The following is a 22,962-nucleotide window of genomic DNA, read 5'->3' as shown; positions in this document are numbered from 1 at the left end:
GCAGGGGAACGTTGGTGGCAAGGTAAACATGAGTTCTGGTTCTTGGCCAGTGTCTTGACTCTCATGCTATCAGGACAAACCAGAGTAGATATCTAATGAGGGAGAGTGAGTCTTTTCACTTTGTTAAAAGAATATCAGGTTCTAAAAGCAGTGGAGCCTATATTGCCAGTTTCTAGTGTGTCATCACAGCCCAGAACCCTAATACGCAGCACCTGAGAGGCCTGAATTCATTGGTTATAAAACATTGTTGCTTGCAGACAATAACAGTGTTTTTTTTGTTTTCAGACTGTAGCCGTGTCAGTGTGTTATGATGCCATCTCGTACCAACCTGGCTACTGGAATCCCTAGTAGCAAAGTGAAATACTCAAGGCTTTCCAGCACAGACGATGGCTACATTGACCTTCAGGTAAATGCAGAAGAGAGCTTAGGAGACTGGCTGGCTCTGTTTCTGATGAGTTAGCAGGAATACCTTCCAGGTGGAGGTTTTGCTAACTGTCCCTGGGGATTAGTGGGAGCAGCAAGAAAGAAACTTAGCTCTGAGACCCTTTCAACTATATCCTGCAGAAGGAGGAACCCTGGCGGAGCAGTTTCAAACCAATATAAATATTGTCCATTTGTAAGAATTTTTAGTTATAATGCCATAGCCCGGTAATTGCAAATTTTATTTAGTTTATCTAGAAAATAATCAGGTTGTGTTTTGTTAAGTAGAATTTTTTTAAGGACTGCCTCATTGGTTTACACTTTAGTCAAAGCCAGTTCATCTTTTAAGGGAGAAACTAACTGCTAAAGCCAACAGCTTGTGGAAATCTTCCTTCTTTCCTGATGTCCTGAGATCCAATTTATTAAAGGTATTCTTTGTGGCAAACAGTAAGTAAAACAGAGAATATTAAGTTTGTATCCTACCCTTATCATTTTTTTTTTTTTTTGTAAAATGCTTAATGGCATAGCATCTCCTTTTGCTCACTTCATAGAATAGAATATTTTAGGTGAAACCAGGGTCAAGGAGGAAGTCTCAGGAAGCTATCCTTTTAATTATAAACAAATCAATTGTTCTTTATACTCTTTGGACCCTTACTTGAAGGAGAGAGATTTTTTTTTTAAGTGCATTTGGGAAGCTTCCAGCCAGTTAGGTCAGATAAAACCATGAGCCACGTCTTAGAAATCATAACCTTGAATCATAACCTTGAATTGAACTTGTTAAGGCAGATTACTTGCTCCGTGGGGTAGACAACTAATGCTTTAGGAGAAGCTGGTTCTAAAACCTTTGACTATATACTAACTTAACTTTGAAAGCCAGAAATCACTTACTTTCTTTACTTCTCCAGAGCATGATGTTCACTCTTGAATATCCCTATAGGTTAGCACAACCTTCCAAATGCCAGACACTTAATAAATACATGCCTAATCAATGAATGACCATAAAGTGTTTTTTGTTTTTGTAAGAAAGTAGTTTCTTACAGTCTTTGGAATGAGACTAGAGCTAGAAAGAATAACATTCTCCTGGGACTCCTTTGAGTGACTGGTAGAGCAATAAGTAGAGCTTCATCTTCTGCCTGTCCCTTTCCCTTCTCTCCCAGAGCTGCACTGGGTAGGACTTACTTCAAGACACACAAAGCTTCCAGATTGTTTCTTATTGTCCTCCCTGCTTTAAAGTGTTTGAACCCTGGTATTTGCATAATGTTCTTCCTTGTTTTTTTTTGTTTGTTTCTCTTCCAGTTTAAGAAAAGCCCGCCTAAGATCCCTTATAAGGCCATTGCACTTGCTACAGTGCTGTTTTTGATTGGCGCCTTTCTCATTATCATAGGCTCCCTCCTGCTTGCGGGCTACATCAGCAAAGGGGTAAGCTGAAGGGTTCGTGGGAGTGTGCCATGAGGTCTTTAAATTGTTTTATATTCATATCTTGTACAGCAGATTCCAGCACAAAGAAGAAAGGGTTTTGTTTTGTTTTGTTTTTTTTTAAAGATTTTGTTCTCTGATGACAAAACGTGTTTTCTTCCTTTGAACAACAAACTTCTCTCACAGTTCTTCTGAGGTAGGTGGTGACAAGTCAGCAAATTTTCCCTCTGAGATGTCGAGCAATTTTCCTGCTGTTATTTGGAACAGCAAAGCTGAGCCAGGGATCCAAGACTTCTGACTGACAAAGGCAGTAACTAAAGTAGAATGCTGATTTGTAGCTTTGTAGTACTGCAGACATACTAGTTAGTGTTTGGAGAGAAGCAGTGAAGCTTGTGAAGGTCTGGGCTACTGACCAAGCCAGGACTTTTGGCTCATGAATCAGATTCTTATATTGAGTTTGGTTGTAGTTTCTATTGAACTTCAAAATGAAACCTTAGGAATCTAAAGTGTTTGATGGTTCTTGGGCTACATACAGACACATAAACACAGCATCTAAGTTGTTCTGAACTACTATTGATCATAATTCATTTCCATTCTTCAACATACCAGGCCAAGAGATGCAGAAGGAACACAGCCAAGAACTAAAACTGTGGGCGTTATCATTGGAATTGGCAGTAGTAGCACTGTTATAATAAAATAGCTACATATGGCTTTTAAGAAGTATATCTAATTTGCCTTAGGTTCTTAACTATTTAAAACTCTCATATGGCCACCAGATACTTAAGGTGCAATCTAAATTTGAACACCTAACTTCAAGACCGTGCCTTTGGTTAACTTTCATTGTAGCGTGCACTATAAATCCCAGGGGTATAGTAAGGAGTCTATTAATGAATGATATTGTAAAAATTAAGAGTGGAAGTGAGATCCACATGCAACAAATATCACTTTGTGTGGTTTATAAAACTGCTTTATAGGTAAGGGTAAAGATGTTAAGAAAATCACTGATAGGTTTTGTTTTTGTTTGGGATTTTTTCACGTTTCAAACAAAACAGAAATAGATGGAGTAATATAATGAATCCCTGTGTCTCCACCACCCAGTATCAATAGTTATAAGCGTTTTGTTTCATATATCTTCCCAACTTTTTTCCTATATATTAAAGCAAAATGCCAGGATAAATTTTGCTGATAAGTTCTTAAGTGTGCATCTTCAGTATGCATCTCTAACAGTTTTTATATAAATCTAGAGGTGCTATCTCAACATCGTTTGCCTTGTTCTATTCCTCATATTTCTTGTAAACTGTTAGATTTAGGGACTTGCTTAAATTTGGATTTAGTTAAGTTATGAAATAAGAATATATCATAAGAGTTGCTATGTATTTAATATTGCACATTGGTTCTCAAACTTGAATGTCAATCAGAATTACCTGGCCGACTTGTTTACACAGAGATTCCTTGGCCCTACTCCTAGAGATTCCGATTCTGTAGGTCTAGGGTGAGGCGTGAGAATTTGCGTTTCTAACAAGTTCGCACATAATGCTGGTGGTCCAAGGACCACGTTTTGAGAACATTGCTATAGCATTACATTAAGAGGCACATAATAGTTTTCCTAATTTTTAGTCGACATTAAGATTGATTACTTAGTTCAGATATCTTAAGCCTAATTTATTGTAAACTGCCCCATCACCCTTTGCACCTAGTAATCTAGTTTTATCATTTACTGCATTTATCAGCTGAAGTTCTTCTGTAAAGGGCTTTCTCAAATCTGCTGTTTGATTATCCTGAAATACAGCATGTATGATGAAGGTAGAAAAAATTGATTATTTCTCTTTATTAACTTTTATAACAGTACACCTAACAACCTCAACAGATGACCAAAGAATTATTAGTATCATTATAAACTCATCATTTTTTACACATGTTTTTCAACTAATTGCATTATTTATTCTTTTTAACATATAAATTGTCCCAAATTTGGTCAGTAGGAGCCCTTTCAACTTAAGTCTGTGTTTTTTAAACGGACCCAGGAAGCCTTTGATAGCTTTCTTGTTTTCTGGTGCAGCATATTATGCCAGTTACACATTTCTTGCCCCGCAATTTATAAATAGCCATATCTCTAAGGACCCTGGTTTCCTTATGAGAAGTAGCCTTAGAGATCAGAAACTGGGCATTAATGGTGATCGTTGCTGTTGATTTTCATTGTTTTCTAGGCCTTTTCAGTGACAGAATCAGGATATAGATATCCTTTAGAAAACAAGAGAACATAATATATAGATATATATATCATATAGATATACACATGTTTCCAATGCAAATTTAAGATTAGAGTTTGAACCTAATTGATTTTATATATGTATGTCTATCCTAGTGATATCTATCCTATAGAGCATGCCAATCCCTTACTTGCCTTATTCTGTATTATACATATAACTTCACAGTAATGGTGGCAGTATTAATCTAAGTATAGCAAGGCTGAATGCGTTGTAAGTTTTCTTTGCAATTCTTTGAATCCTTAGGATATATCGAATTAGGGATATATAGTCAAATCCTGCAAAAGAAAGAAGCAGAAGAGTAGAAAATGTAAAATAATATAACAGAAATAGCACCAAGTATGTCCAATTATAAGAGTTGTAGTGTTCTTTTTGATGTTCAACTAGTTCATCTTTGGCCTGAGGGAGCATCTTCAAAGTCTCTCCTTAAGTTTAAGCTCATGTTTATTGAGTCATTGTGTGCCAGCGGGGGGCCACTTGCTTTATATGTTTTACCTCATTTAGTTTTCACTATAACCATATGAGGTAAATACTTCTGTTTCTGTGAATGAAGCAGCCAAAATTACATTGATTAGATAATCTCTCAGTATACATCGTGTAAATAGCCCTGTTAAAAGGAGTTTTGTTTTTTTTTAAATACATGATGCTTCTTTTAATGCAGCCAAAAGTGATGCTTGCTTTTCTTGGAACCATAACTGATACAGGATACAGTGACCAGTTCATTCCTTAAAATACCTGTGTTTCTTAAGGGGTTAGAAGACACAAGTTACCTCTAGCCCATCAAGGAGCTAGAGGCAGCATGGTCCCTTGGCCTCTAGTAGGCCTGTCATAAAGCAGGACCTGGCTGTGCAGCCAGAGGCTAGTGGAGGTGGAAAGAGGCAGTTGGTCTTTCAGTCCTGTGATTTGGAGACCAAGGAACGCTCATCAAGCTCATTGGGCAAGGGCAGTCCATCTGCATACCTGTCGGATTCTAACAGCTTCCAGAGTAGAGGATATGTGCGAGGCGTCATGACAGTTATCACCTTTGCACCTGCCCTTGGCCAGGGACATCCTGGGTCTCAGCCTCTTCTAGTGCCTGGGAAGGCCTATAGAGCATGCCAATCCCTTTCCACCCCCTCTAAGAGACAAAGGAGAAGGAGATTTTTAGATTGGGTTTAAATCTTTGGATGAGGGAAATCTTCCTAAGCTTAAAAACAGTGGGAAAAATCACAAAGGAAAAGAAAGATAAATTTAACTGTGTAAACATTTAAAACTGTACCTGAAAAACTAAGAGTAGTTTTGCGAAAGTGAATCCATTCATGCAGCACATTTATTGAGCCTCTGTTATATGTTGGGCATGGCTAGGAATGCAGGGATGAACAAAGTCCCTGCCCTCATGGAATTCTCCTAAAAGCTGAAGCCCTACTGATAAAGAGATTAACTCCCATTCCTCCCTCGTTGAGCTATGAATTGGCTCATGGGAATATACACTAAGGAAATAATCTGAATGGCCAATAAAAACACTGTAATTTATTTTGGTATCCTGTATAGTCACAAAAAGTGAGAGACAACCAAAGTATCTAACAGTTAAGGTAGGGGTGGGTGGTGGTTAAGTAAAATTGTGGTACATTCATTAACAGTGGAATGTTATAAACTAATAGTGGACATATAACATTATATTAGTTTCAGGTGTACAACATGATTCACTATTTGTATATATTTTGAAATGACCACCTCAGTAAGTCTAGTTAACATCGATCACCACACATAGTTATACATTTTTTTATGTGATGAGAACTTTGAAGATCTATATCACAGTGCTGTACATTACATCTCCAGGACTTAGTTATTTTATAACTGGAATTTTGAACCCTTTGAGCACTTCACCCATTTCTCCCCCCCACCCCCACCCCTCAGTGAAGAGCTTTTAGTAATTTGGCAATAGCTTGTTATAATAAGAGAAGAACAAGGCACAGAGATGTTCACAACTAAAAACATTGAAGAAGGAGCAGAAGAATATAAGCCAAAATATCTGTAGATGAACATAGAGATCATTTTAGTACTCTGCAGTTTTTCTACAATTGATAATCAGGAGAAAAAGAGATAAATCTTTTCACTTGGTAGTGTATTACCCAAAGAAAAACCTCTACAACCCCCCCCCCAAAAAACTATAAGATACCAATCTATAGATTGGACCCATATCTTTATTTTAAAATTCATAACTTGCATGGTACTAATGCGTTTGCCTCCTTCTGCCACCAGGGGGCAGACCGGGCCGTTCCTGTCCTGATCATTGGCATCCTGGTGTTCCTGCCAGGATTTTACCACCTGCGCATCGCCTACTATGCATCCAAAGGCTACCGGGGTTACTCCTACGATGACATTCCAGACTTCGATGACTAGCGCTCATCTCAGCCCTGAGAAGAGTCAGATGGGACTGAGCCCAGCTTTAAGACCTTGAGCAGAAACTATGGATAAGGGCTAAGGAATTCTGCAGTTTGCAGATGTTTAACAAAACAACGGCCAGGTTTTATGGATCCATCCTAAAGATGTTAACTGAGCTTACAATTAGCTAATTAGTACATGTTCTATTTCTCATTTCCTGGCTCTAGCTAAAGCTCCTGACAAGTTTTTCCACATGAACCTGTATCATGGAATAATAGCAGTGTTAATTGTATAGAAAAGTGGGAGGTTATTCTGTAGCGGGAGGTGTTGCCACCACCTTTTTTAGAGTTGAGTGTTACTTTTAAATAGTCTTTGTTGTCAGTTCTTGTGGCAAATGGAAAAATGCGGTATGTCAATTTCTTATTACTAAGTAATTTATTTTGAAAATATCGTATCCCCTATACTCATCTCTTCTTGTTCTAGTGGAAGACCTTGGCAAAATCAAATATTGGTGCATCTGCAATATTTTTTACTCGCTTTCTTATTAATAGCAACCAGGAATTTTTTAAACCTTAGAGCAAGTTTTCAAAATACAAGCACTTTCTCTGTTCACCAGTCCTAGACCAGCTCTGATCTGGTTCACAGTAGGTTGGCCAGTATGTAATTTGGGTCAAGATGTTCTGTATATCATGCCTTTAAGGATCAGACTTTTGGCTATTTCCTAAGGAAAAGTGTAGATAAGTAGTTGTTATTGAGACTCTATAACCCCGTTGTTAGTGCCTTGTGTTACATCATTCTGCTGAAGATTTCAAGACTTGGCCTGGATCCTAGAGGACTAGACTGCCTTATTTTGATTCTGTTTCCTAGCTTGCAAAAAGTGACTTATGTTCAAAAGAAATTAAAATGTCAAAACCTAAATCCTACACTTAAATTGAGTTAACTTTAAACATATTTCAGAAAACATTTTAATGATTATATGATATCTTGGATCCTAGTACCTAGGACTACCTTTATTTTTAGAAAACTGACAATGTAGATCAGACAGGCATTCTTTTACTCTGAGGTTGTGGACTTGGGTGATTAGAAACCTGGAAGTGCTATCAGCTGAGATTTGGAGGCCTGAGGGTAGAGCAAGTTTACTGAGGAAAATGAGTTAAGCTTTAGGTGTGTTAAATTCTAGGTACCTACTTGACATCCAAATGGAGCTATTGACTAGGCAATTGTATTGCACAGGCTCAGTTCAGGAAGGGAGTCTAGGCTGGATGTAGAAATTTGGGAGTCAGTGTTCAGACAATATCAGAACCATGAGGCTGGATGAGGTCACCTACAGAGTGCACATGGAAAAAAACACTATGACTCAAGAAATGAGGGACAGAGAGGGTGACTTGAAAGCTTCCAAAGTTAGGTACATTTGTTAATGGGAGGGTAGGCTCAGGAGTCCAATAGTCTAAGTAAAATTTTTGGGCCTTGGCAGTGAAAATATGAGGAAATGTATAAAGCTTTTTCCTGGGCAGTGTTTGCAAAGCAAAGCTCAAACCGGAAGGTTTGGGCCAAACCAAATTACTTGGTTCTTTTTATAATGGTAATGATGCTGCTGGTAAGGAGGGAGAGAAAAATGGAGCAGGAGGGTATAGAGTGAAAGGTAAGCATTTGGTTGGGGAGCAAAAACATTTGCTCCCCCAGCCCGGTCCCCAAGGTTGTCTAAGTTTCTTATATACCGGTCCGGAAATGTTCTAAGCATGTGTGTGTGTATATATAATCTTAAAAAAAAACCTCAAGGTCCCATTGTATAGTTCTATAATTTCTTTTTATTCCCCACTTAACTCTATTTTGTATATATTCCCATATCCACAGAGATCAGCCATATTCTAATGTGAATTATAAGCATAGTTTGCTATGCTATGCATATAGTCATAGGGTTCTCAGAGCAGAGACCACAAAAGTCATATTCCTGGAGCAGGAATCACCTCTTGATGTCCTGTGAGGAATGGCCCTTGCTGTTCTATTTGGAACATTCAGGTTTATAATTTTATTTCAGTTGGAATTGTTACAGGGATATTATTAAGTCCACATCAGATTCCTTGTAACTATGCATTGATAATTAAATATCCTGGTGCTTTATAGAAAACATCTAAACCTCTATTATAATCTTGAACTCTTTGCCTGTTTTGCCAAGCACTCGCATGAAGTATTCTATTTCATTTTAATCCTTAGGAAAACCCTGAGTTAGGTAAGAGTCTTAGGTAAAAGGTTGGATATTTGCGACTCAAATTTGGGCACACCCTGATTTCCCCTATTAAGTATGAAAGCCAAATGCCTTTAGGGGCTGGACAAATAAAGAAATGGGGCAAGGTATTGATAGTAGTAGTGGGGACAAAGGCCAATTGCCAAATGTTTATTTTACTTAAAAGCAGCCGCTTCCTCCTCCCCTCTGTCCCCGACCTTAAAAGGTTGGCAAAATCACGTGCCCTAGCTTTATGAGGGTTTTCTTATTTGTAACAACTGTAATGCCTCAGTCATTTCCAAGGCTAGAAATCCTCCCCGGTTGCATCAGCTGTTCTACATACGATAATGATTCCAGATCCATTGCCTCTGGATTAGTTTCACTTGGTGTGCCAGACACATACTGCTTTTTTCTGCCAGGAATTGTCAGGTGCTGAAGGTACAACAGGAAAAGATAGGATTTGGTTAGCGAGGAATAGTTTGCAAGCTAGTGGCTGCATGTTGGCCTACATTTTGTTTTTACAAATGGAAAGGTTCATAGGATCTTGATTTTTGGCTTTTCTTTAAAAAAAGTCAATAGATTTTTTTTTTGTTACTGAGAGACTACAACCACCCAGAGCAAAATAGTGAAGCATCTTCAGCTGAACAAAATTCTCTCGTTCACTGCAGTGCCCACCACTGCTTGGTTACTTACATACCCAACCTGCTGATCTTCATTAAGGGCCCATAGTATCTGACAGTCCCGCAAAGTCTAGCACTGTGCTTGTGGTCAATTAGGTTTATTGAATGAAGAACCAAAGCCAAGAGTGCATTTCCATCCCAGGGCACCGTTCCTTTGTCATATAGATAGATGGGCTGGTACTATTTGATTCATTTTCCTAAATGACTCCTCTGTCAGCTGCCTGGGAGGCCAGCTACTCCTCAGAATTGGTGCTCCCTAGTGAGTCAAATCTCTGCCTGCTACCACCTTCTCAGGCTAGTGAGCCCAGTAACAACCACCTGCAAGTCCCCTCATGGCCACACAGTGTCTCTGCCAGCTGACACAGAAGAACCTATGACTGGTGTGATGAGGGAAGCTAGTAGAGGGACAGTCACAATATTGACTTTCTGCTGGTCTTCAAAGGACATAAACCAAATCAAGCCACTTTAGTTACCTTGCTCTCTCATCTAAATTCCTATCCTGAGGCTTCTCTCCTAGATTCAGTCCCACAGTCTCCTGACCTCACAGGTGCATGATTCAGTCATGGTTTAGTGCCAGGGTAGGAAGGGCATAGATTGGGCATAGATTGCTTATCAGTTATAAGGTATTGGGCAAATTACCTCTGGAGCCTCAGTTTCCTACTTTATAAAGGTAGAACAAACCAGTTTCTACCTCACAGGGTAATTGTGAAAATTAAAACAGTGTGAGAGGGTGCTTCACACATCCTGGCACATAGTAAGCACCCAGTAAGTGGAAGCTGCTCGTTAAGAAAGTGAAGAAGGTCACTCCTTTGGTTTCAGGGACTTGTGCCTGGGGAGAAGCTGAGGAGGAGAGAGCCCATCTGTTAGCCCTGAAGCTGACCTGAAGAACCTGCTGTTACTTAGCAAAACTGCCCCAGGGCCAAGGACCAGAGCCAGTATGGCTTTTGGCTCTAGCCAAGACAGGGTTCCCTTCCCTAGCAACTGCCTACGGGAGGGTATGAGGAGGTCTCCAGCCCCTGACCCTTCTCCAGCATGAACTGAGTGTGGGGGGCTGTGTGCTCCAGTCCTCTGGTAAAAGGGGAACAGGAAGTACCAAAGCACCCCTATTGTAGCCAACACATTGTATCAAAGCACGTATTGTAGCCACAGAGGCCTGCCCCTGCCTGGGAGGGCCCTGCAGGGAAGCCTGTGAAATGAGATGATGCCGCTAGAGCACCATCAGACCAGCTCCCTCTGGAGCTTGTTTTTCATGCTCTGGCTCCATTCTTTCCATGATCCCTGTTCTCACCTCATAACACTTCCTGTCTTCAGTCTTGCCCCTTGCTTTTTAAAGTGTGGTCTGTGGACCAGCAACATTGGCATCACTTGGGAGCTTATTAGAAATGCAGAATCTGTCCTGGGCCCGCCCTAGCCCTGTGAATTCAGAACCTGCATTTGAACGAGACTTTCAGGGGTCTGTTGCATGTCAGAGTCTGAGAAGCACTGATCTGGGGTCCCTTGCACCTCCCAGTGCATTTCCTCATCTGAGATGACTACCTGGCAGTGCCAGTGGCTGGATGTGGGAGGCACCTGGAAGGTATAGACCCTCCTTGGTCCACCATTATTCGCCAGCTAAAACAGTAACCCCCAGGGTCTTGAGAAAGCATCACAGAAATAGCACAATAACAATGCATGGAGCTTTGTGAAGATCTTTTCGTGGGCAGTGAGAAATGAAAACAAGCCCCACAGATGAGAAAGGTTTGTGACAAGAGTAGAAGCATGCTTTGGTTCTCTGAAGGCCAGGGGAAGGTAGCAATGTGTAATTTATGACCCAGTGACCGGCAGGATATCTTTTCTCTTGTTTTCTGAACACTGGAGGTGCTGATGTCCCCATTCTTTCATTCCTCTCACTAACTTGAGAAGAGCCAACTAAAAAATGCTCCAGTCTGAAGGACTGAGTTTCTTGGCCAAGATGCTACTCTTTCAAGAGGGATCTCTCTAGGATTACTATTCACAGAATTTGCTCTAAGACCACCACCCACACCACCACTATCCTCCTACAACTGAAAAAATGACAGAAGCAGAATCACCAACACACTTTAGGAGGGTGTGTGGCCTGGCAGAGTTGAGGAGATGACTCCCACTGGCTGAGAGGAATGACCATGAGGAGCTGGGGTACATCAAATCTCTGGACATTGGCACAGGCTCCTTTCCCTGTAGCTGTGATCTGGACATTTTAAGACTTAGCTTACTGACAGAGGACTTGCTGAAAGCACAGATTTCCCCTTTTTAGGGGTATCAGAAGATGCCAAGTGTTTTCCCCATTCAAAGGAGAGTGAAACCACAGTGAGATCAGAAGGGCCTTGGAATGATGTTGGGCCAAGATCAAGGACACCTGCTCATTCTGCACATTGACTCAAGATGGTCTTCGACTGTATTGCTCTCCCAGGTGTTTGCATCCCGCCTCAGGCAAGGGGACAGGGAGTCTTATCTCATCCATTGGCAATAAAAAGTTAATTTGCCAAGGTGCAGAGATTAGGACTTTGCAATCTGGAAAAACAAGGCGGGCACAAAGTCTATAAAGTCACATAGGGTGTTGGCAGGATGGACCTATGTTTACTTACCAAAGCCCAGGTCACTGAAACTTGATACTTAAAGTACTTTGGGGGCAAGATATCTATTTATTAAAATAAGTCAACTTAAACATTAACCAAAACAGTGGACCTCAGAGCTTTGAAAGCAGCTCTATCTTGATAAAGTTAGGTCCTCTGCTTGTCTTAACTATTATCAGACACAGCTTTAACCTTGGCCCTATCTCCAGACATTTATTTTAATTTGCCTGTCAATTCACCTTATATTCTACTCTCATGAAACATTTTCTGGGCACCTACTATAGACATAGCATTTTGCTAGTTATCAAAAAGGAATCTTTCACTTGCTCCAGAAGTTTGCAACATAACCTAAGAGAAAAAGATTCATGCCTGAACTAGCTAAACAAATGTAATAAGTAATAATAAATGAGTAATTTAGAAAATTGTCGCTCTCCTAAGTGGATTGGAGAGGAAAAGAGGCTATTTTAAAGTCAAATAGTTCTACCAGACTTGCCATGAAAACCGGTTGTTCTTAAATACAATAGAATATATAGATGTCAAATTATAATGTACACCTGAAAATTATATAATTGTATTGACCAATGTTACCCCAATAAACTTAAAAATAAAAATAAAAAAAGAGAAAAAACCAGTAGTTCTCCTCATACACTGCTGGTGGGACTGCAAATCAGTACAGCCACTATGGAAAACAATAGGAAGGTTCCTCAAAAAACTAAGAATTGATCTACCATATGATCCAGCAATCCCTCTACTGGGTATTTACCCCAAAGACTTGAAAACCCATATCCCAAAAGATATTTGCGCACCAATGTTCACAGCAGCATTATTCACAGTGCCAGGATATGGAAGCAACCGAAGTGTTCTATGATAGTTGACTGGCTAAAGAAGCCGTGGTACATATATACAATGGAATATTACTCAGCCATAAGAAGAGATGAAATACTGCCATTTGTGACAACGTGGACGGACCTCGAGATATTTGTGCTAAGCTAAATAACTTAGAAAAAGTTGAAAATCACAGGATATCAATTATATGTGGGATATAATCCTAAAAGAAAGGAACAAGACAGAGACTCATGGACATGGACTATAAACTAGTGGTTACCAGAGGATAGGGGGAGGGAAGGGGGAGGAGGTAGACAGGATAAAGGGGGTCAAATATGTGGTGACAGAAGTCTATGGGAGGTGAACACAGTGTAAACATATATATGCCTTACTGTTAAAGTGTACAGATGAAACACTGGGTTTCATTAACCAATGTCACCATAAAAAAAAATAATAAAAATCAAAGAAGAAAAAACAGAACGAAACAGTAGTTCTCTGCAGCCCCTCCTCCCTCACTCCTCAAGAGTCAACTACCAGTTCTTCCAGCTGAATCTTTTCGTATTCACTTTGATATCTCCACATGAAGTATTTATATTACCACTTCACAATATTTTAGTATTAGGCCTAATCAATTGACTTTATTCAATAGAAGATGTAGATTTTGCTCTGTTCTCTCATCATCCCCCATTGTACATACTTTCAGCTCTTCCATTTTCTCCATATAATTGTGTCATTTTAGTTGGGTCAATGTTAAGGGCTGACATAGTATTTATAGAATTTACATAAACCTTATTCATGCTAAACCAAGCCACACATTATGACTTACTTCCTATTGGCACAACTTTTAGTTTTCCTTGGAGTTAACAATCTCGTTTTGTTTATTTGCATGATTTTCTGTCTACCTATCACTAATTCAAACTGCTGCCATTTGTATATATCTCCTAGTAGTACATCTATTTCATCCTGAAGAACTCTCTCTGGGGCCTGCTGCTCTTTTCTCTATCTGGTCATTGTTCCTCAGAAGTGAGCATATAACTGCACCGCTTTTAGGTTTCCTGTGTGACGTCTGTGGAGATGTCTGGTGCCACTCTGATTCTAGGTCTTTTATTTTTCTGTTATTTCATTTTCCTAGGTTTTTCATTTTTCTCCAGATGCTTGTAGGATTGCCTTCAGTGTCCTGAAATTTCACAATGACATGTCCTGTTGGTCTCTTTTAATCCAGCACTTGTCTATTTTGACAGGTGCTCTGGGCCCTTTCAGTATGGAAACTCGTGTCTGTTTATGTTAGGGAATTTTTTGAAATTAATTTCTTTGATAATTTCACTCAAATGTCTCTGTTTTCTATGTCTAAAATTGTTTTTTTTTTTTTTTAGATGTTGGTCCTTATCTTTTCTCTCCTATTCTCTACATTATTGTCTTTTTTCCCATATTTTGTCTTTTTGATCTTTACAGAAGATTTCCTCAGCTTTATCTTCCAACTCTTCTGTTGTAGGTTTTTTTTTTTTTTTTGCTATCATGCTTTTAATGCCCAAGGAATGTTCTAGCTGTTCTTTTTATAGCAATAAAATTTTATTTTGTGGCCATAACTTTATCTCAGCATATTCTCTTATCAACATAAAATATTCACATATCAGCATAGCAGTCAGAATGATCCTTTTAAAACGTGTCATATCATGTCATTCCTGTCAAAATTCCATATTGGCTTTGCATTTGACAGTAGAAGCCTGCCTCCTTGTAATGGCCAGCAGGACTCCACATGACTTCTTGTCCTTCTTGCCTCCCTATTGTCGACTGCTCTACCTCTGTTCACTCTGCTACAGCCACACCAGCCTCCTCAGTGTTCTCGACTTCTCTGGGCCTACTCCCACCTTAGGATCTTGGTTTTAGCTATTCTTTCTGCTCTTCCTTCAAGACTGCTCAACTTGCATCTTCCCAGTAAGGCCTGCTCTGGCCTCTGTGTTTAATACTGCAACCTGCCCACACATGCTGTCTGTCCCTAGCATCAGCACTACTGGTTGCCTTTCTCCTGCTCGACTCTTCTGTAACAATTATCACCTTCTAACTCACTATTTAATTTTACTTATTTATTATGTGTATTCTTCATTGTTTTCTGTACCATTCCACTCTCTCACCCCACCCCATTTAGAATATCAGCTTATAAGGGCATGTATCTCTTATTTTGTATATCAGTGTTCTCAGTGCCTTAGAACCATGTTTTTTGGCACATGGGGCACCAGTGATCTTTGTTGAGTGAAAGGATGGATGAATGAATGAATGAATCTCCTTGAGGATACTCATGATTTGTTTTGTTTCCTTCTCCCTTCATGCCTTTCTTTACTCTGTGTTGCTTTTTCTATTTCTTTGCTTCAGTCTCTATCTTTCAAGTGGTCTTTGGCTGTCAGCGCATGTTAAAGAGTGAAGAAATAAAACCCAGTGGAGTCTATGGCCATGCCATCCTGAACACGCCGGATCTCGTCTGATCTTGGAAGCTAAGCAGGGTTAGGCCTGATTAGTACTTGGATGGGAAACCACCTAGGAATACCGGGTGCTGGAGCTCTGTGCTTGTGAAAGGGCTTTGATGATTGTAGGGTTGTCTGTGGTACACTCTGCCTGGCCCATGCATTATCTGTAACTGTAGATCTTTCCCTGAGGCTGGTCTTTCCCAGACAGGGCTGGCCACCAACATCTGGGAACCAAGTTGTTGAAGAAGGCTGGGTGTCTCAATGCTCAGGATGTAGACTGACTTACCCTCCAGGTTCTGAGTATGGTCTCCCACCTCTGTAAATGGTATCCCTCAATCTCTCAGTCAAAACTCTAATTTCAAAACCATCTCCAAAAGAACAAACTTTGAGATTTCTGCTAGGGTCTGTGAATGATCTTTGCACACTTGCCCAAAATTGGGGAGCAGAGGTAGGGTTTATTTTTTATCGAAATGTAGTATACATATAGAAAAGTACACAAATCAAAAGCTTGATGTCTTCGTAAAGTAAACACATAAAATCTAATTCTTAGGTAGACTTTTAGTCAATCCACTTACACATATATTCACCTCTACCCCACTTTTAGTGCTACTTAGCATCACGAGTTCCCTGCGTTTTGTGGGGTCCTGTATTATAAGTTCATGTTGCTTCTGTGCTTTTCCCCTGTGATTGGGATATGTTATTCTGAAGTAACTGAGATTAAGGTCAGAGTGGGAGAGTCTGCTCAGTCTACTTGACACTGAGCAGATGAACTGCTCTCCTAGGACTGCCCAGGGTCTTATGGTCTACATGGGTCCTGGATAAAGGGATCCCAGCTATCAATGTCACAGCAAAGCAGTGCACAAACATTTTCTTTCTCTGCTTTCTGCGCCATGAATGGGAGGAAAAATGAGTTATGATTTCAGTACCTGAGCCCTGATATTGTTCCCCTTGCCGCAACCAGTCCTTGTGTTTGGCTCTATTTTCTTATACCTCGTTCCTGCTCTCCTATATTGATTCCCACAGGATCTTTGCTAGCATGCATGTTCCCTTCTCCCCTAAGCCTTTCCAGGGCCTAGATTCTGCTGAGTTCCCACCGCCATATTCAGATGAGCCTGTGTCATCAACAGTGCAATTCCACTTGCTGCTTAACCTTCAATCACCAATGCTATCTCTTAGCTACTAGACCTGATTCCTTCGCCTTTGCTCACACTTCTGCTGACCTAGCCAAGTTAGGAGACATGAACACTACTTCATTCATTGACATATACCAAAAGTGCTCAGTAAATACATTTTATGATATTCTCAAACAGGAATAGCTTCCTTCCTTTTCAAACCTCTATCTTCCACTGAAAATAACCGTGACTTTTTTTTTTTTAAGAGAAATTGAGTTAGAACTAATTGTGTTTGAAGAGTTTATTTGAAGAATTTTTTTAAAAGTCCTATTGCTCTTTGAGATCCTTAGAAGGCCGCTGGAATATGCAGAGCCAGACCTGGCAAAGATTAGGTCCTGTGGTTAAAACCCTTGGGAGTGATTGACAGCCTGCAATGAGGGTAGAAGGCAGCAGGTCAAGGCATGGTTGTCTGTGGTCCAGGAAGGAGAAAGCTGGGTGTCGAAGTCTCTCTGGACAGAGCCAGGCCTGTGCAAGTACGTCTAGTTATCTGGGGTCAGCCCAGGATTTTCAGTTTTCAGGCATTGAAAAATAATAATTTTATTTAAATATAGAATCGTATTAAGAAAATATTGCATTGACAGTTTGCCATCGCATTCATTCTTCCAGAAAAAAATGCATGTATAAAAATTATTATAGATTGATACTTTTTAAACCATTTTCATCATGAAATATAATTCCTATACAGAAAAGGACACAAAACATAAGTGTATGGTTTCAATAATTATCATAAAAGTGAAAACCCAAGCACCTCCCAAGTCAAGAGCATGACATGAGCATCCTGGACAGATGGAGCAGCACGGGCAGCATGGTAAGAGGCGACAAAGCAGATGTGGCCTGAGAATTGACCGACTTCTTTATGGCTGGTAGGTTGTAATAGGATAGGCCTAAGGAAAGGATGCAGGCAGGTGATATCTTGGAGAGCCCTCTATGCTGTGGGAAAGAATCCCAGCCTACTGTCCCCTACCTCAGCTAGGAGTGCAGCCCTTCTCTTTACTCTCAGCTCATCCTCTAAAACTGGTAAATAAGCCCAGAGATAGTCTAGTCTCTTCTCTGAGACTAGAAGATTAGAACAGGAAACCCCAGTCTTTGATCAAAACCCATGAAACTCCTGACACTGGACAAAAACAGACTCTTTTGGGTAAAGATAAGCACTTGGCTTGTGAAAAGATTCAGGAACATTAAAGAAAATGAAGCAGGAGAATTGGAGGAGAGTTGCTTCCAGGAATGGGAAACTTATACAAAAAGATCATCTTTGTGATGAGATTAGAGAGGACATTGGAGGGGGCCACCTGGAGCCTAAGAATACTATTTTCAAATGAAAGAATGATTTAGGGATAGACACTCAAACAAGAGACTTTTAACGGATGTGAGAGTTTAAAAATGGAAATGAAATGTATTTTTTAAAAATATAAATTACTAAGATTGACTCAGGAAGAAATGGAAAACATAAAAGATCTACTAGCTCTAGATGATAAGAAAAAGGTCTTTGAAGGGTTTATTCCCTCAAATTTTCAGGCCCAGATGGGTAATAGTATGGAAAATTTCTAGCAAATCTTCAAGGAATTTTTATATTGTATAATCTAGAGCATAAGGAAATTTTAGAAACATTACTATTCATTTTATAAGCCCCATATCAAAGCTTGTCCAAATGAATGTTTTAAAAAAGTAAACTAAACATATTTGTGAACATTAGTTTTAAAGTTATAAATAAATAATAAACTTAAATCCCAGCTGTGGGTTTACACAAATAGACAAAGTCAAAATTATATTAGGAAAATCTGAGGAGGAATTGGCCAAGGTGGTGTAGCAAGTAGATGCTGTGCACGCCTCCTCTCGCAACCACACCAAAATTATAACAAAACTACGGAGTGACCATCTCTGGGAATTGCCTAAGGTCTGGCTGAACAGAAGTCCTACAACTGGACACATACACAAGAGATCACCTAAAGGCTGGTTGGAGGGGTAGAGATGTAAAATGGACTGGTCCTACAACTGCAAGTGGCAGTCCAGAATTGGGAGGGTTATCTTGGCTGCAGAGCCCCCTCCCCCACCGATGAGCGAGGGATCTCGGCCCCACACTGGGCTCCCCAGCCCAGGGTTCCAGTGCTGAGAAGAGCAGTCCCTACAACCCCTGGCTATGAAAATGAGCAGGGATTGCGGCTGAGTGAGGTGGAAGGCTGTAGGAATTGCAGGCATTTCTCTTAAAGGGTCTACGCGCAGACTTACTCACTGACGGACTCACTCACTCCAACTTCAAGCTGGGGCAGCTGCTTGAGGAGTGACAGGGACATACAGAGAAACATTGAGTTGTCAGGCTTCAGAGTGAGGGCTGGAGGGGCGGCTTTCTACTGGACAGAAGTGCTGGTGGTATCCATTGTTTCTTTGTTAAGCCCTCCCTCTCCTAGTGTGTGAATGCAGACCGTTGCCATATCTGAGTCTGCACAACCTGGTTAACACAGGTCGCTCTGCCCAGGTGATTCCCTGAGACTCTACCTCTCCCAACTTGCGGGCCCATCCAAGCTGCCTCCGGTGGTTTATTACAATGGCCTATCTTGGTTCATGCTGCAGACTTTCCTGAAATCTCACAAAGGCTCACAAAACCCAAAGAACCAGCATCTGACCTTGGCATGCCCTGTACCTCTTGCTGAGCAGCACCAAGCCTGGCACTAGCAGCAGCCAGTTTCTGACCTGGCCTCTCAAGGCACCTATAAGCCCAGCACCGGTGGCAGCCATTTGCAGATTGCTTGGTGACTCTTACCAGGTGGCCCTGGAAGTGCACAGGCTGAGACTGAATTTGGCCTGCAGCTGTGCCCCTCCCAGGAGGCCCTTGAGCCGGTGGCACTCCCAGTGGCTTGCTTTGACTAGCAACAATAGAATGGCAACAGTGGAACCAGAGCACCACCCAGGGCTGCATTGAGGAGGACACACCCGAAGGGCAGACTGAGCAGGTACCAGAGTCCCGCTAAAGTGAATCCTGCTCGGTAGGGTCAGCCCCTCACCAGTCAGTCCTCACAGCCAATCAGCCCAAGGGTCAATCCCTTCCATCAAAGTGCAAAACAGCAGCCAAGGCTCAACTGCATCAGAAGGGCACACACAACCCACACAAGGGACACACCTCGAGCACCTTGCTCGGGTGGCCAGGGAAGATCATGCCACTGGGCTCCCCAGGACACCTGCTACATGAAGCCACTCTATTAAGACTGGGAGACTTAAGAGCCCTACCTAATACATAGAAACAAACACGAGGAGGCAGCCAAAATGGGGGGACAAAGAAACATGTCCCATGTAAAGGAATAGAACAAAGCTCTAGAAAAAGAACTAAAAAAGTGGAGAGAAGCAATCTACTAGATGCAGAGTTCAAAACACTCATTATAAGGATGCTCAATGAACTTAGGGAAAGAGTAGATGAGCTCAGGGAGAACTTTAACAAAGAGATAGAAAATATAAAAAATGGAGATGGAAAACATAAAAGGGAACCAGTCAGAAACGAATACAATATGTGAGATGAAGAGTACATTAGAGGGAATCAACAGAATGGATGAAATAGAGGATCAGATCAGCTATTTAGAGAATGGAGTAGTGGAGGACACTCAATCAGAACAGCAATTAAAAAAAAGAATCCAAAAAATGAGAGTAGTTTAAGGGACCTTTGGGACAACATCAAGCACCACAACATTCGCATCATGAAGTTACCAGAAGGAGAAGAGAGAGAGCAAGGAATTGAAAACCAATTTCAAGAATTAATGACTGAAAACTTTCCTAACCTGGTGAAGGAAATAGATATACAAACCCAGGAAGTGCAGAGAGTCCCAAACAAGATGAACCAAAAGAGGCCCACACCAAGACACATCATAATTTAAATGCCAAAGGTTAAATACAAAGAGAATTTTAGAAGCAGCAAGAGAAAAGTAGTTACCTACAAGGGCGCTCCCATAAGACTGTCAGCTGATTTCTCACCAGAAACTTTGCTGGCCAGAAGGGCTTAGCACAAAAGATTCAAAGTGATGAAAAGCCAGGACCTACAACCAAGACACTCTACCCAGCAAAGCTATCATTTAGATTTGAAGGACAGATAGAGAGCTTCCCAGATAAGAAAAGCTAAAGGAGTTCATTACCACCAAGCCAGTATTACAAGAAATGTTAGAGGGACTTCTCTAAGAAGAAAAAATATATATCAAAAATATGAATAAAGAATGGCAATAACTACATATCTATCAACAAGTACTTCAAATGAAAAAGAATGAAATGTGCCAATCAAAAGATAGGGTGGCTGAATGGATAAGAAAATAAGACCCTTACATAGGCTGCCTACAAGAGACTCACTTCAGATTAAATGACACACACAGATGGAAAGTAAAGGGATGGAAAAAGATATTTCATGATGGATCTAGAGGGTATTCTGCTGAGTGGAGTAAGTCAGATAGAGAAAGACAGATGCCATATGAGTTCACGTACATGTGGAATCCAAAGATCAAAAACAAACATCAGAAACAAACACATAGATACAGAGAACATTAAGAGGGTTACCAAATGGAAGGGGGATTGAGCAGATGAAAAAGGGAGAAGGGATTAAGAAGAACAAAATGGTAGTTACAAAATAGTCATGGAGATATAAAGTATAGCATAAGGAATATAGTCAATAATATTGTAATGACTATGTATGGTGTCAAATGGGTACTGGATTTATTAGAATGATCACTCTGTGAGTTATATAGATGTCTAATTGCTACGTTGTACACCTGAAACTAATATAACATTGTATGCCAATTATAATTGAAAAATAAAAATATTATTAAAAAAAGATCTGAGGAGAAAATTCATGACTCTCTTGATAGATGCCCAAAAGGCATAAAATTCAACATCTATTCCTGAGTTAATAACAAAACAAAGCTTTCTAGCCAACTTCAAATAGATAGATCTTAACATCATAAAAAATATGAAGAATCAATAGCAAATGACACAGTAAAATACCAGATGCATTTCATTAAAATCAGCAACAAGGTAAAGGTGCCCCACTAGACATTTGTCATTCTAGTTAAGCAAAGCAAAAGCAACCATGAATCTCAGTTCATAGATTCAAATTTGGAAGAAGGTGTTCCAATTTTCTCTGGTTTTCTAAATAACTTCATCAGATTTTAATCATGAGTCACCTTTCTATCAGTTGGCTGAAATTTACTGTTGGTCATTATGAGTGTTCCCCTTCCTGCCAGGTTTACCATCTCATTTGGAGAAGGAGGGTCCAATAGTCTCAAGACCTCCAGGGAGGGAAAGAATCTGGCCCTTGTGTATTTGCATTGACATTTGCTGAGATGTCCTTTGTCTCGCCTAGACCTCAGGTGTTGATCCATACACGTAGCTGTGGTGTCCTTTCTTGATGGCACATTTTCTTCAAGTCTCTGTCTCTTCTGCATATGAAGGTATGAAGTGACCCTTCTGCCTACCTAGTGGGAGTGTCCAAGGTTTTTTACTGCCTTTGGTCTCCTTTTGGACACACATCGAATTATTCTACTTCACCCAACCCCATGCTGGGGTGCATGGGAACTATGTGGGCTGCCTCTGATCCAGCTGTCCAACTCCACCCATAGCTTTTTATTTCTCAAAGAAATTATAGGGTCTTGCTGCTTCCCAGGCTTTACTTAGAAAAAGGGCATGGGTTCTTTCTGATTCCAGTTTCCCAGTCTGTCAGGATATCTCTTGTTCTCTTGCTGGCAGCTCTCCTCTTCCATCCCCCGCCCTCCGTTTATGGCAATACTTGGGCTTCTGGGGGAGGGGAACAGGATGTAGGCACACACTGATGTTTTGAACCCATTCCCTTCCCTCTAACTCTCCTCTTTTCTCTGTATCAAGAGCCTTTTAGTTAATCTAAAGAAGCACCAAACTAAAATACATTAACTAAAGAATGTTAAAGATCAAACAATCTGTGATGAAGAGCCTTTTGTTTTACTTTCAATTGTCATGGATTAATATTTTTGGTTTATACACTGTTCAGTGAGAGGAGTCTGCCAATCATGCATTTGGACATTGTGGCAACATCAAATTGCTGTAAAAGTTTCTAAATGCTCATTCTCAATATCCATACTTACTCATGGGCAAGTGACAAAGAGCAGTGGCCAGAGTGGTCCAGAGACCACAATGAGTAACGTGGTATAAAGGCTCAGTTGCCTCCTCATCTGCTCTTCTAACTCTGATAAAGAAGTTCAAAACTAAGAATTCCAAGAACTTGACTCCTTTTCCTGTGCATTCTTCTGTGTCATCCCTTCCCTAAGTGAGTAGGCACAGAATACCCTCGCTGCTTCCCAGCTCTGTCCCTCTATCATTTGGCAGCTGGGGACCCTAGAAGTGGGCTGGAGAGAAGTGGTCATGAAGTCACAGAAAATAGTGGAAATGATCATTGTATTGGCTGACACAGCAAGTTTCACTCTTGCTGCAGAAATGAGAAGTATAAAATTGGTTTTTAAAAAGGAAGAAAAAAAATAGGAAGAGAGCAAGAGACTAAATGTTATTTGTAAATAAATAGAATGTAACCTATGAAAACCAAGAG

General features: G+C 40.5%; 1 protein-coding gene and 1 pseudogene across 4 annotated transcripts in view; both read left to right on the top strand.

Moving 5' to 3' along the window:
* The window catches only part of TMEM230 (transmembrane protein 230), a 9,189-nt gene extending 1,799 nt beyond the window's left edge, over positions 1-7,390 (top strand). For 3 of the 4 annotated variants that reach the window (XM_011369986.2, XM_011369994.2, XM_011370002.2), the window contains exons 2-4: positions 286-406; positions 1,717-1,839; positions 6,345-7,390. In XM_011369986.2, coding sequence (XP_011368288.1) covers positions 308-406; positions 1,717-1,839; positions 6,345-6,485 — 363 coding nt within the window. In that variant the 5' untranslated portion in view covers positions 286-307 and the 3' untranslated portion in view covers positions 6,486-7,390. Of the gene's footprint in view, positions 1-285; positions 407-769; positions 849-1,716; positions 1,840-6,344 lie in introns of all 4 variants that reach the window. The other variant, XM_023537343.1, reaches the window with a different exon arrangement.
* A 7,835-nt stretch (positions 7,391-15,225) lies between these two features.
* LOC111746754 lies at positions 15,226-15,344 on the top strand (annotated as a pseudogene).
* Positions 15,345-22,962: the final 7,618 nt, after the last annotated feature.

Source organism: Pteropus vampyrus, unplaced genomic scaffold (assembly GCF_000151845.1).
Source record: "Pteropus vampyrus isolate Shadow unplaced genomic scaffold, Pvam_2.0 Scaffold7, whole genome shotgun sequence".
Taxonomy (NCBI): domain Eukaryota; kingdom Metazoa; phylum Chordata; class Mammalia; order Chiroptera; family Pteropodidae; genus Pteropus; species Pteropus vampyrus.
Note: the sequence above shows the minus strand (reverse complement) of the source record. Positions and strands in the feature narration are given on the sequence as shown.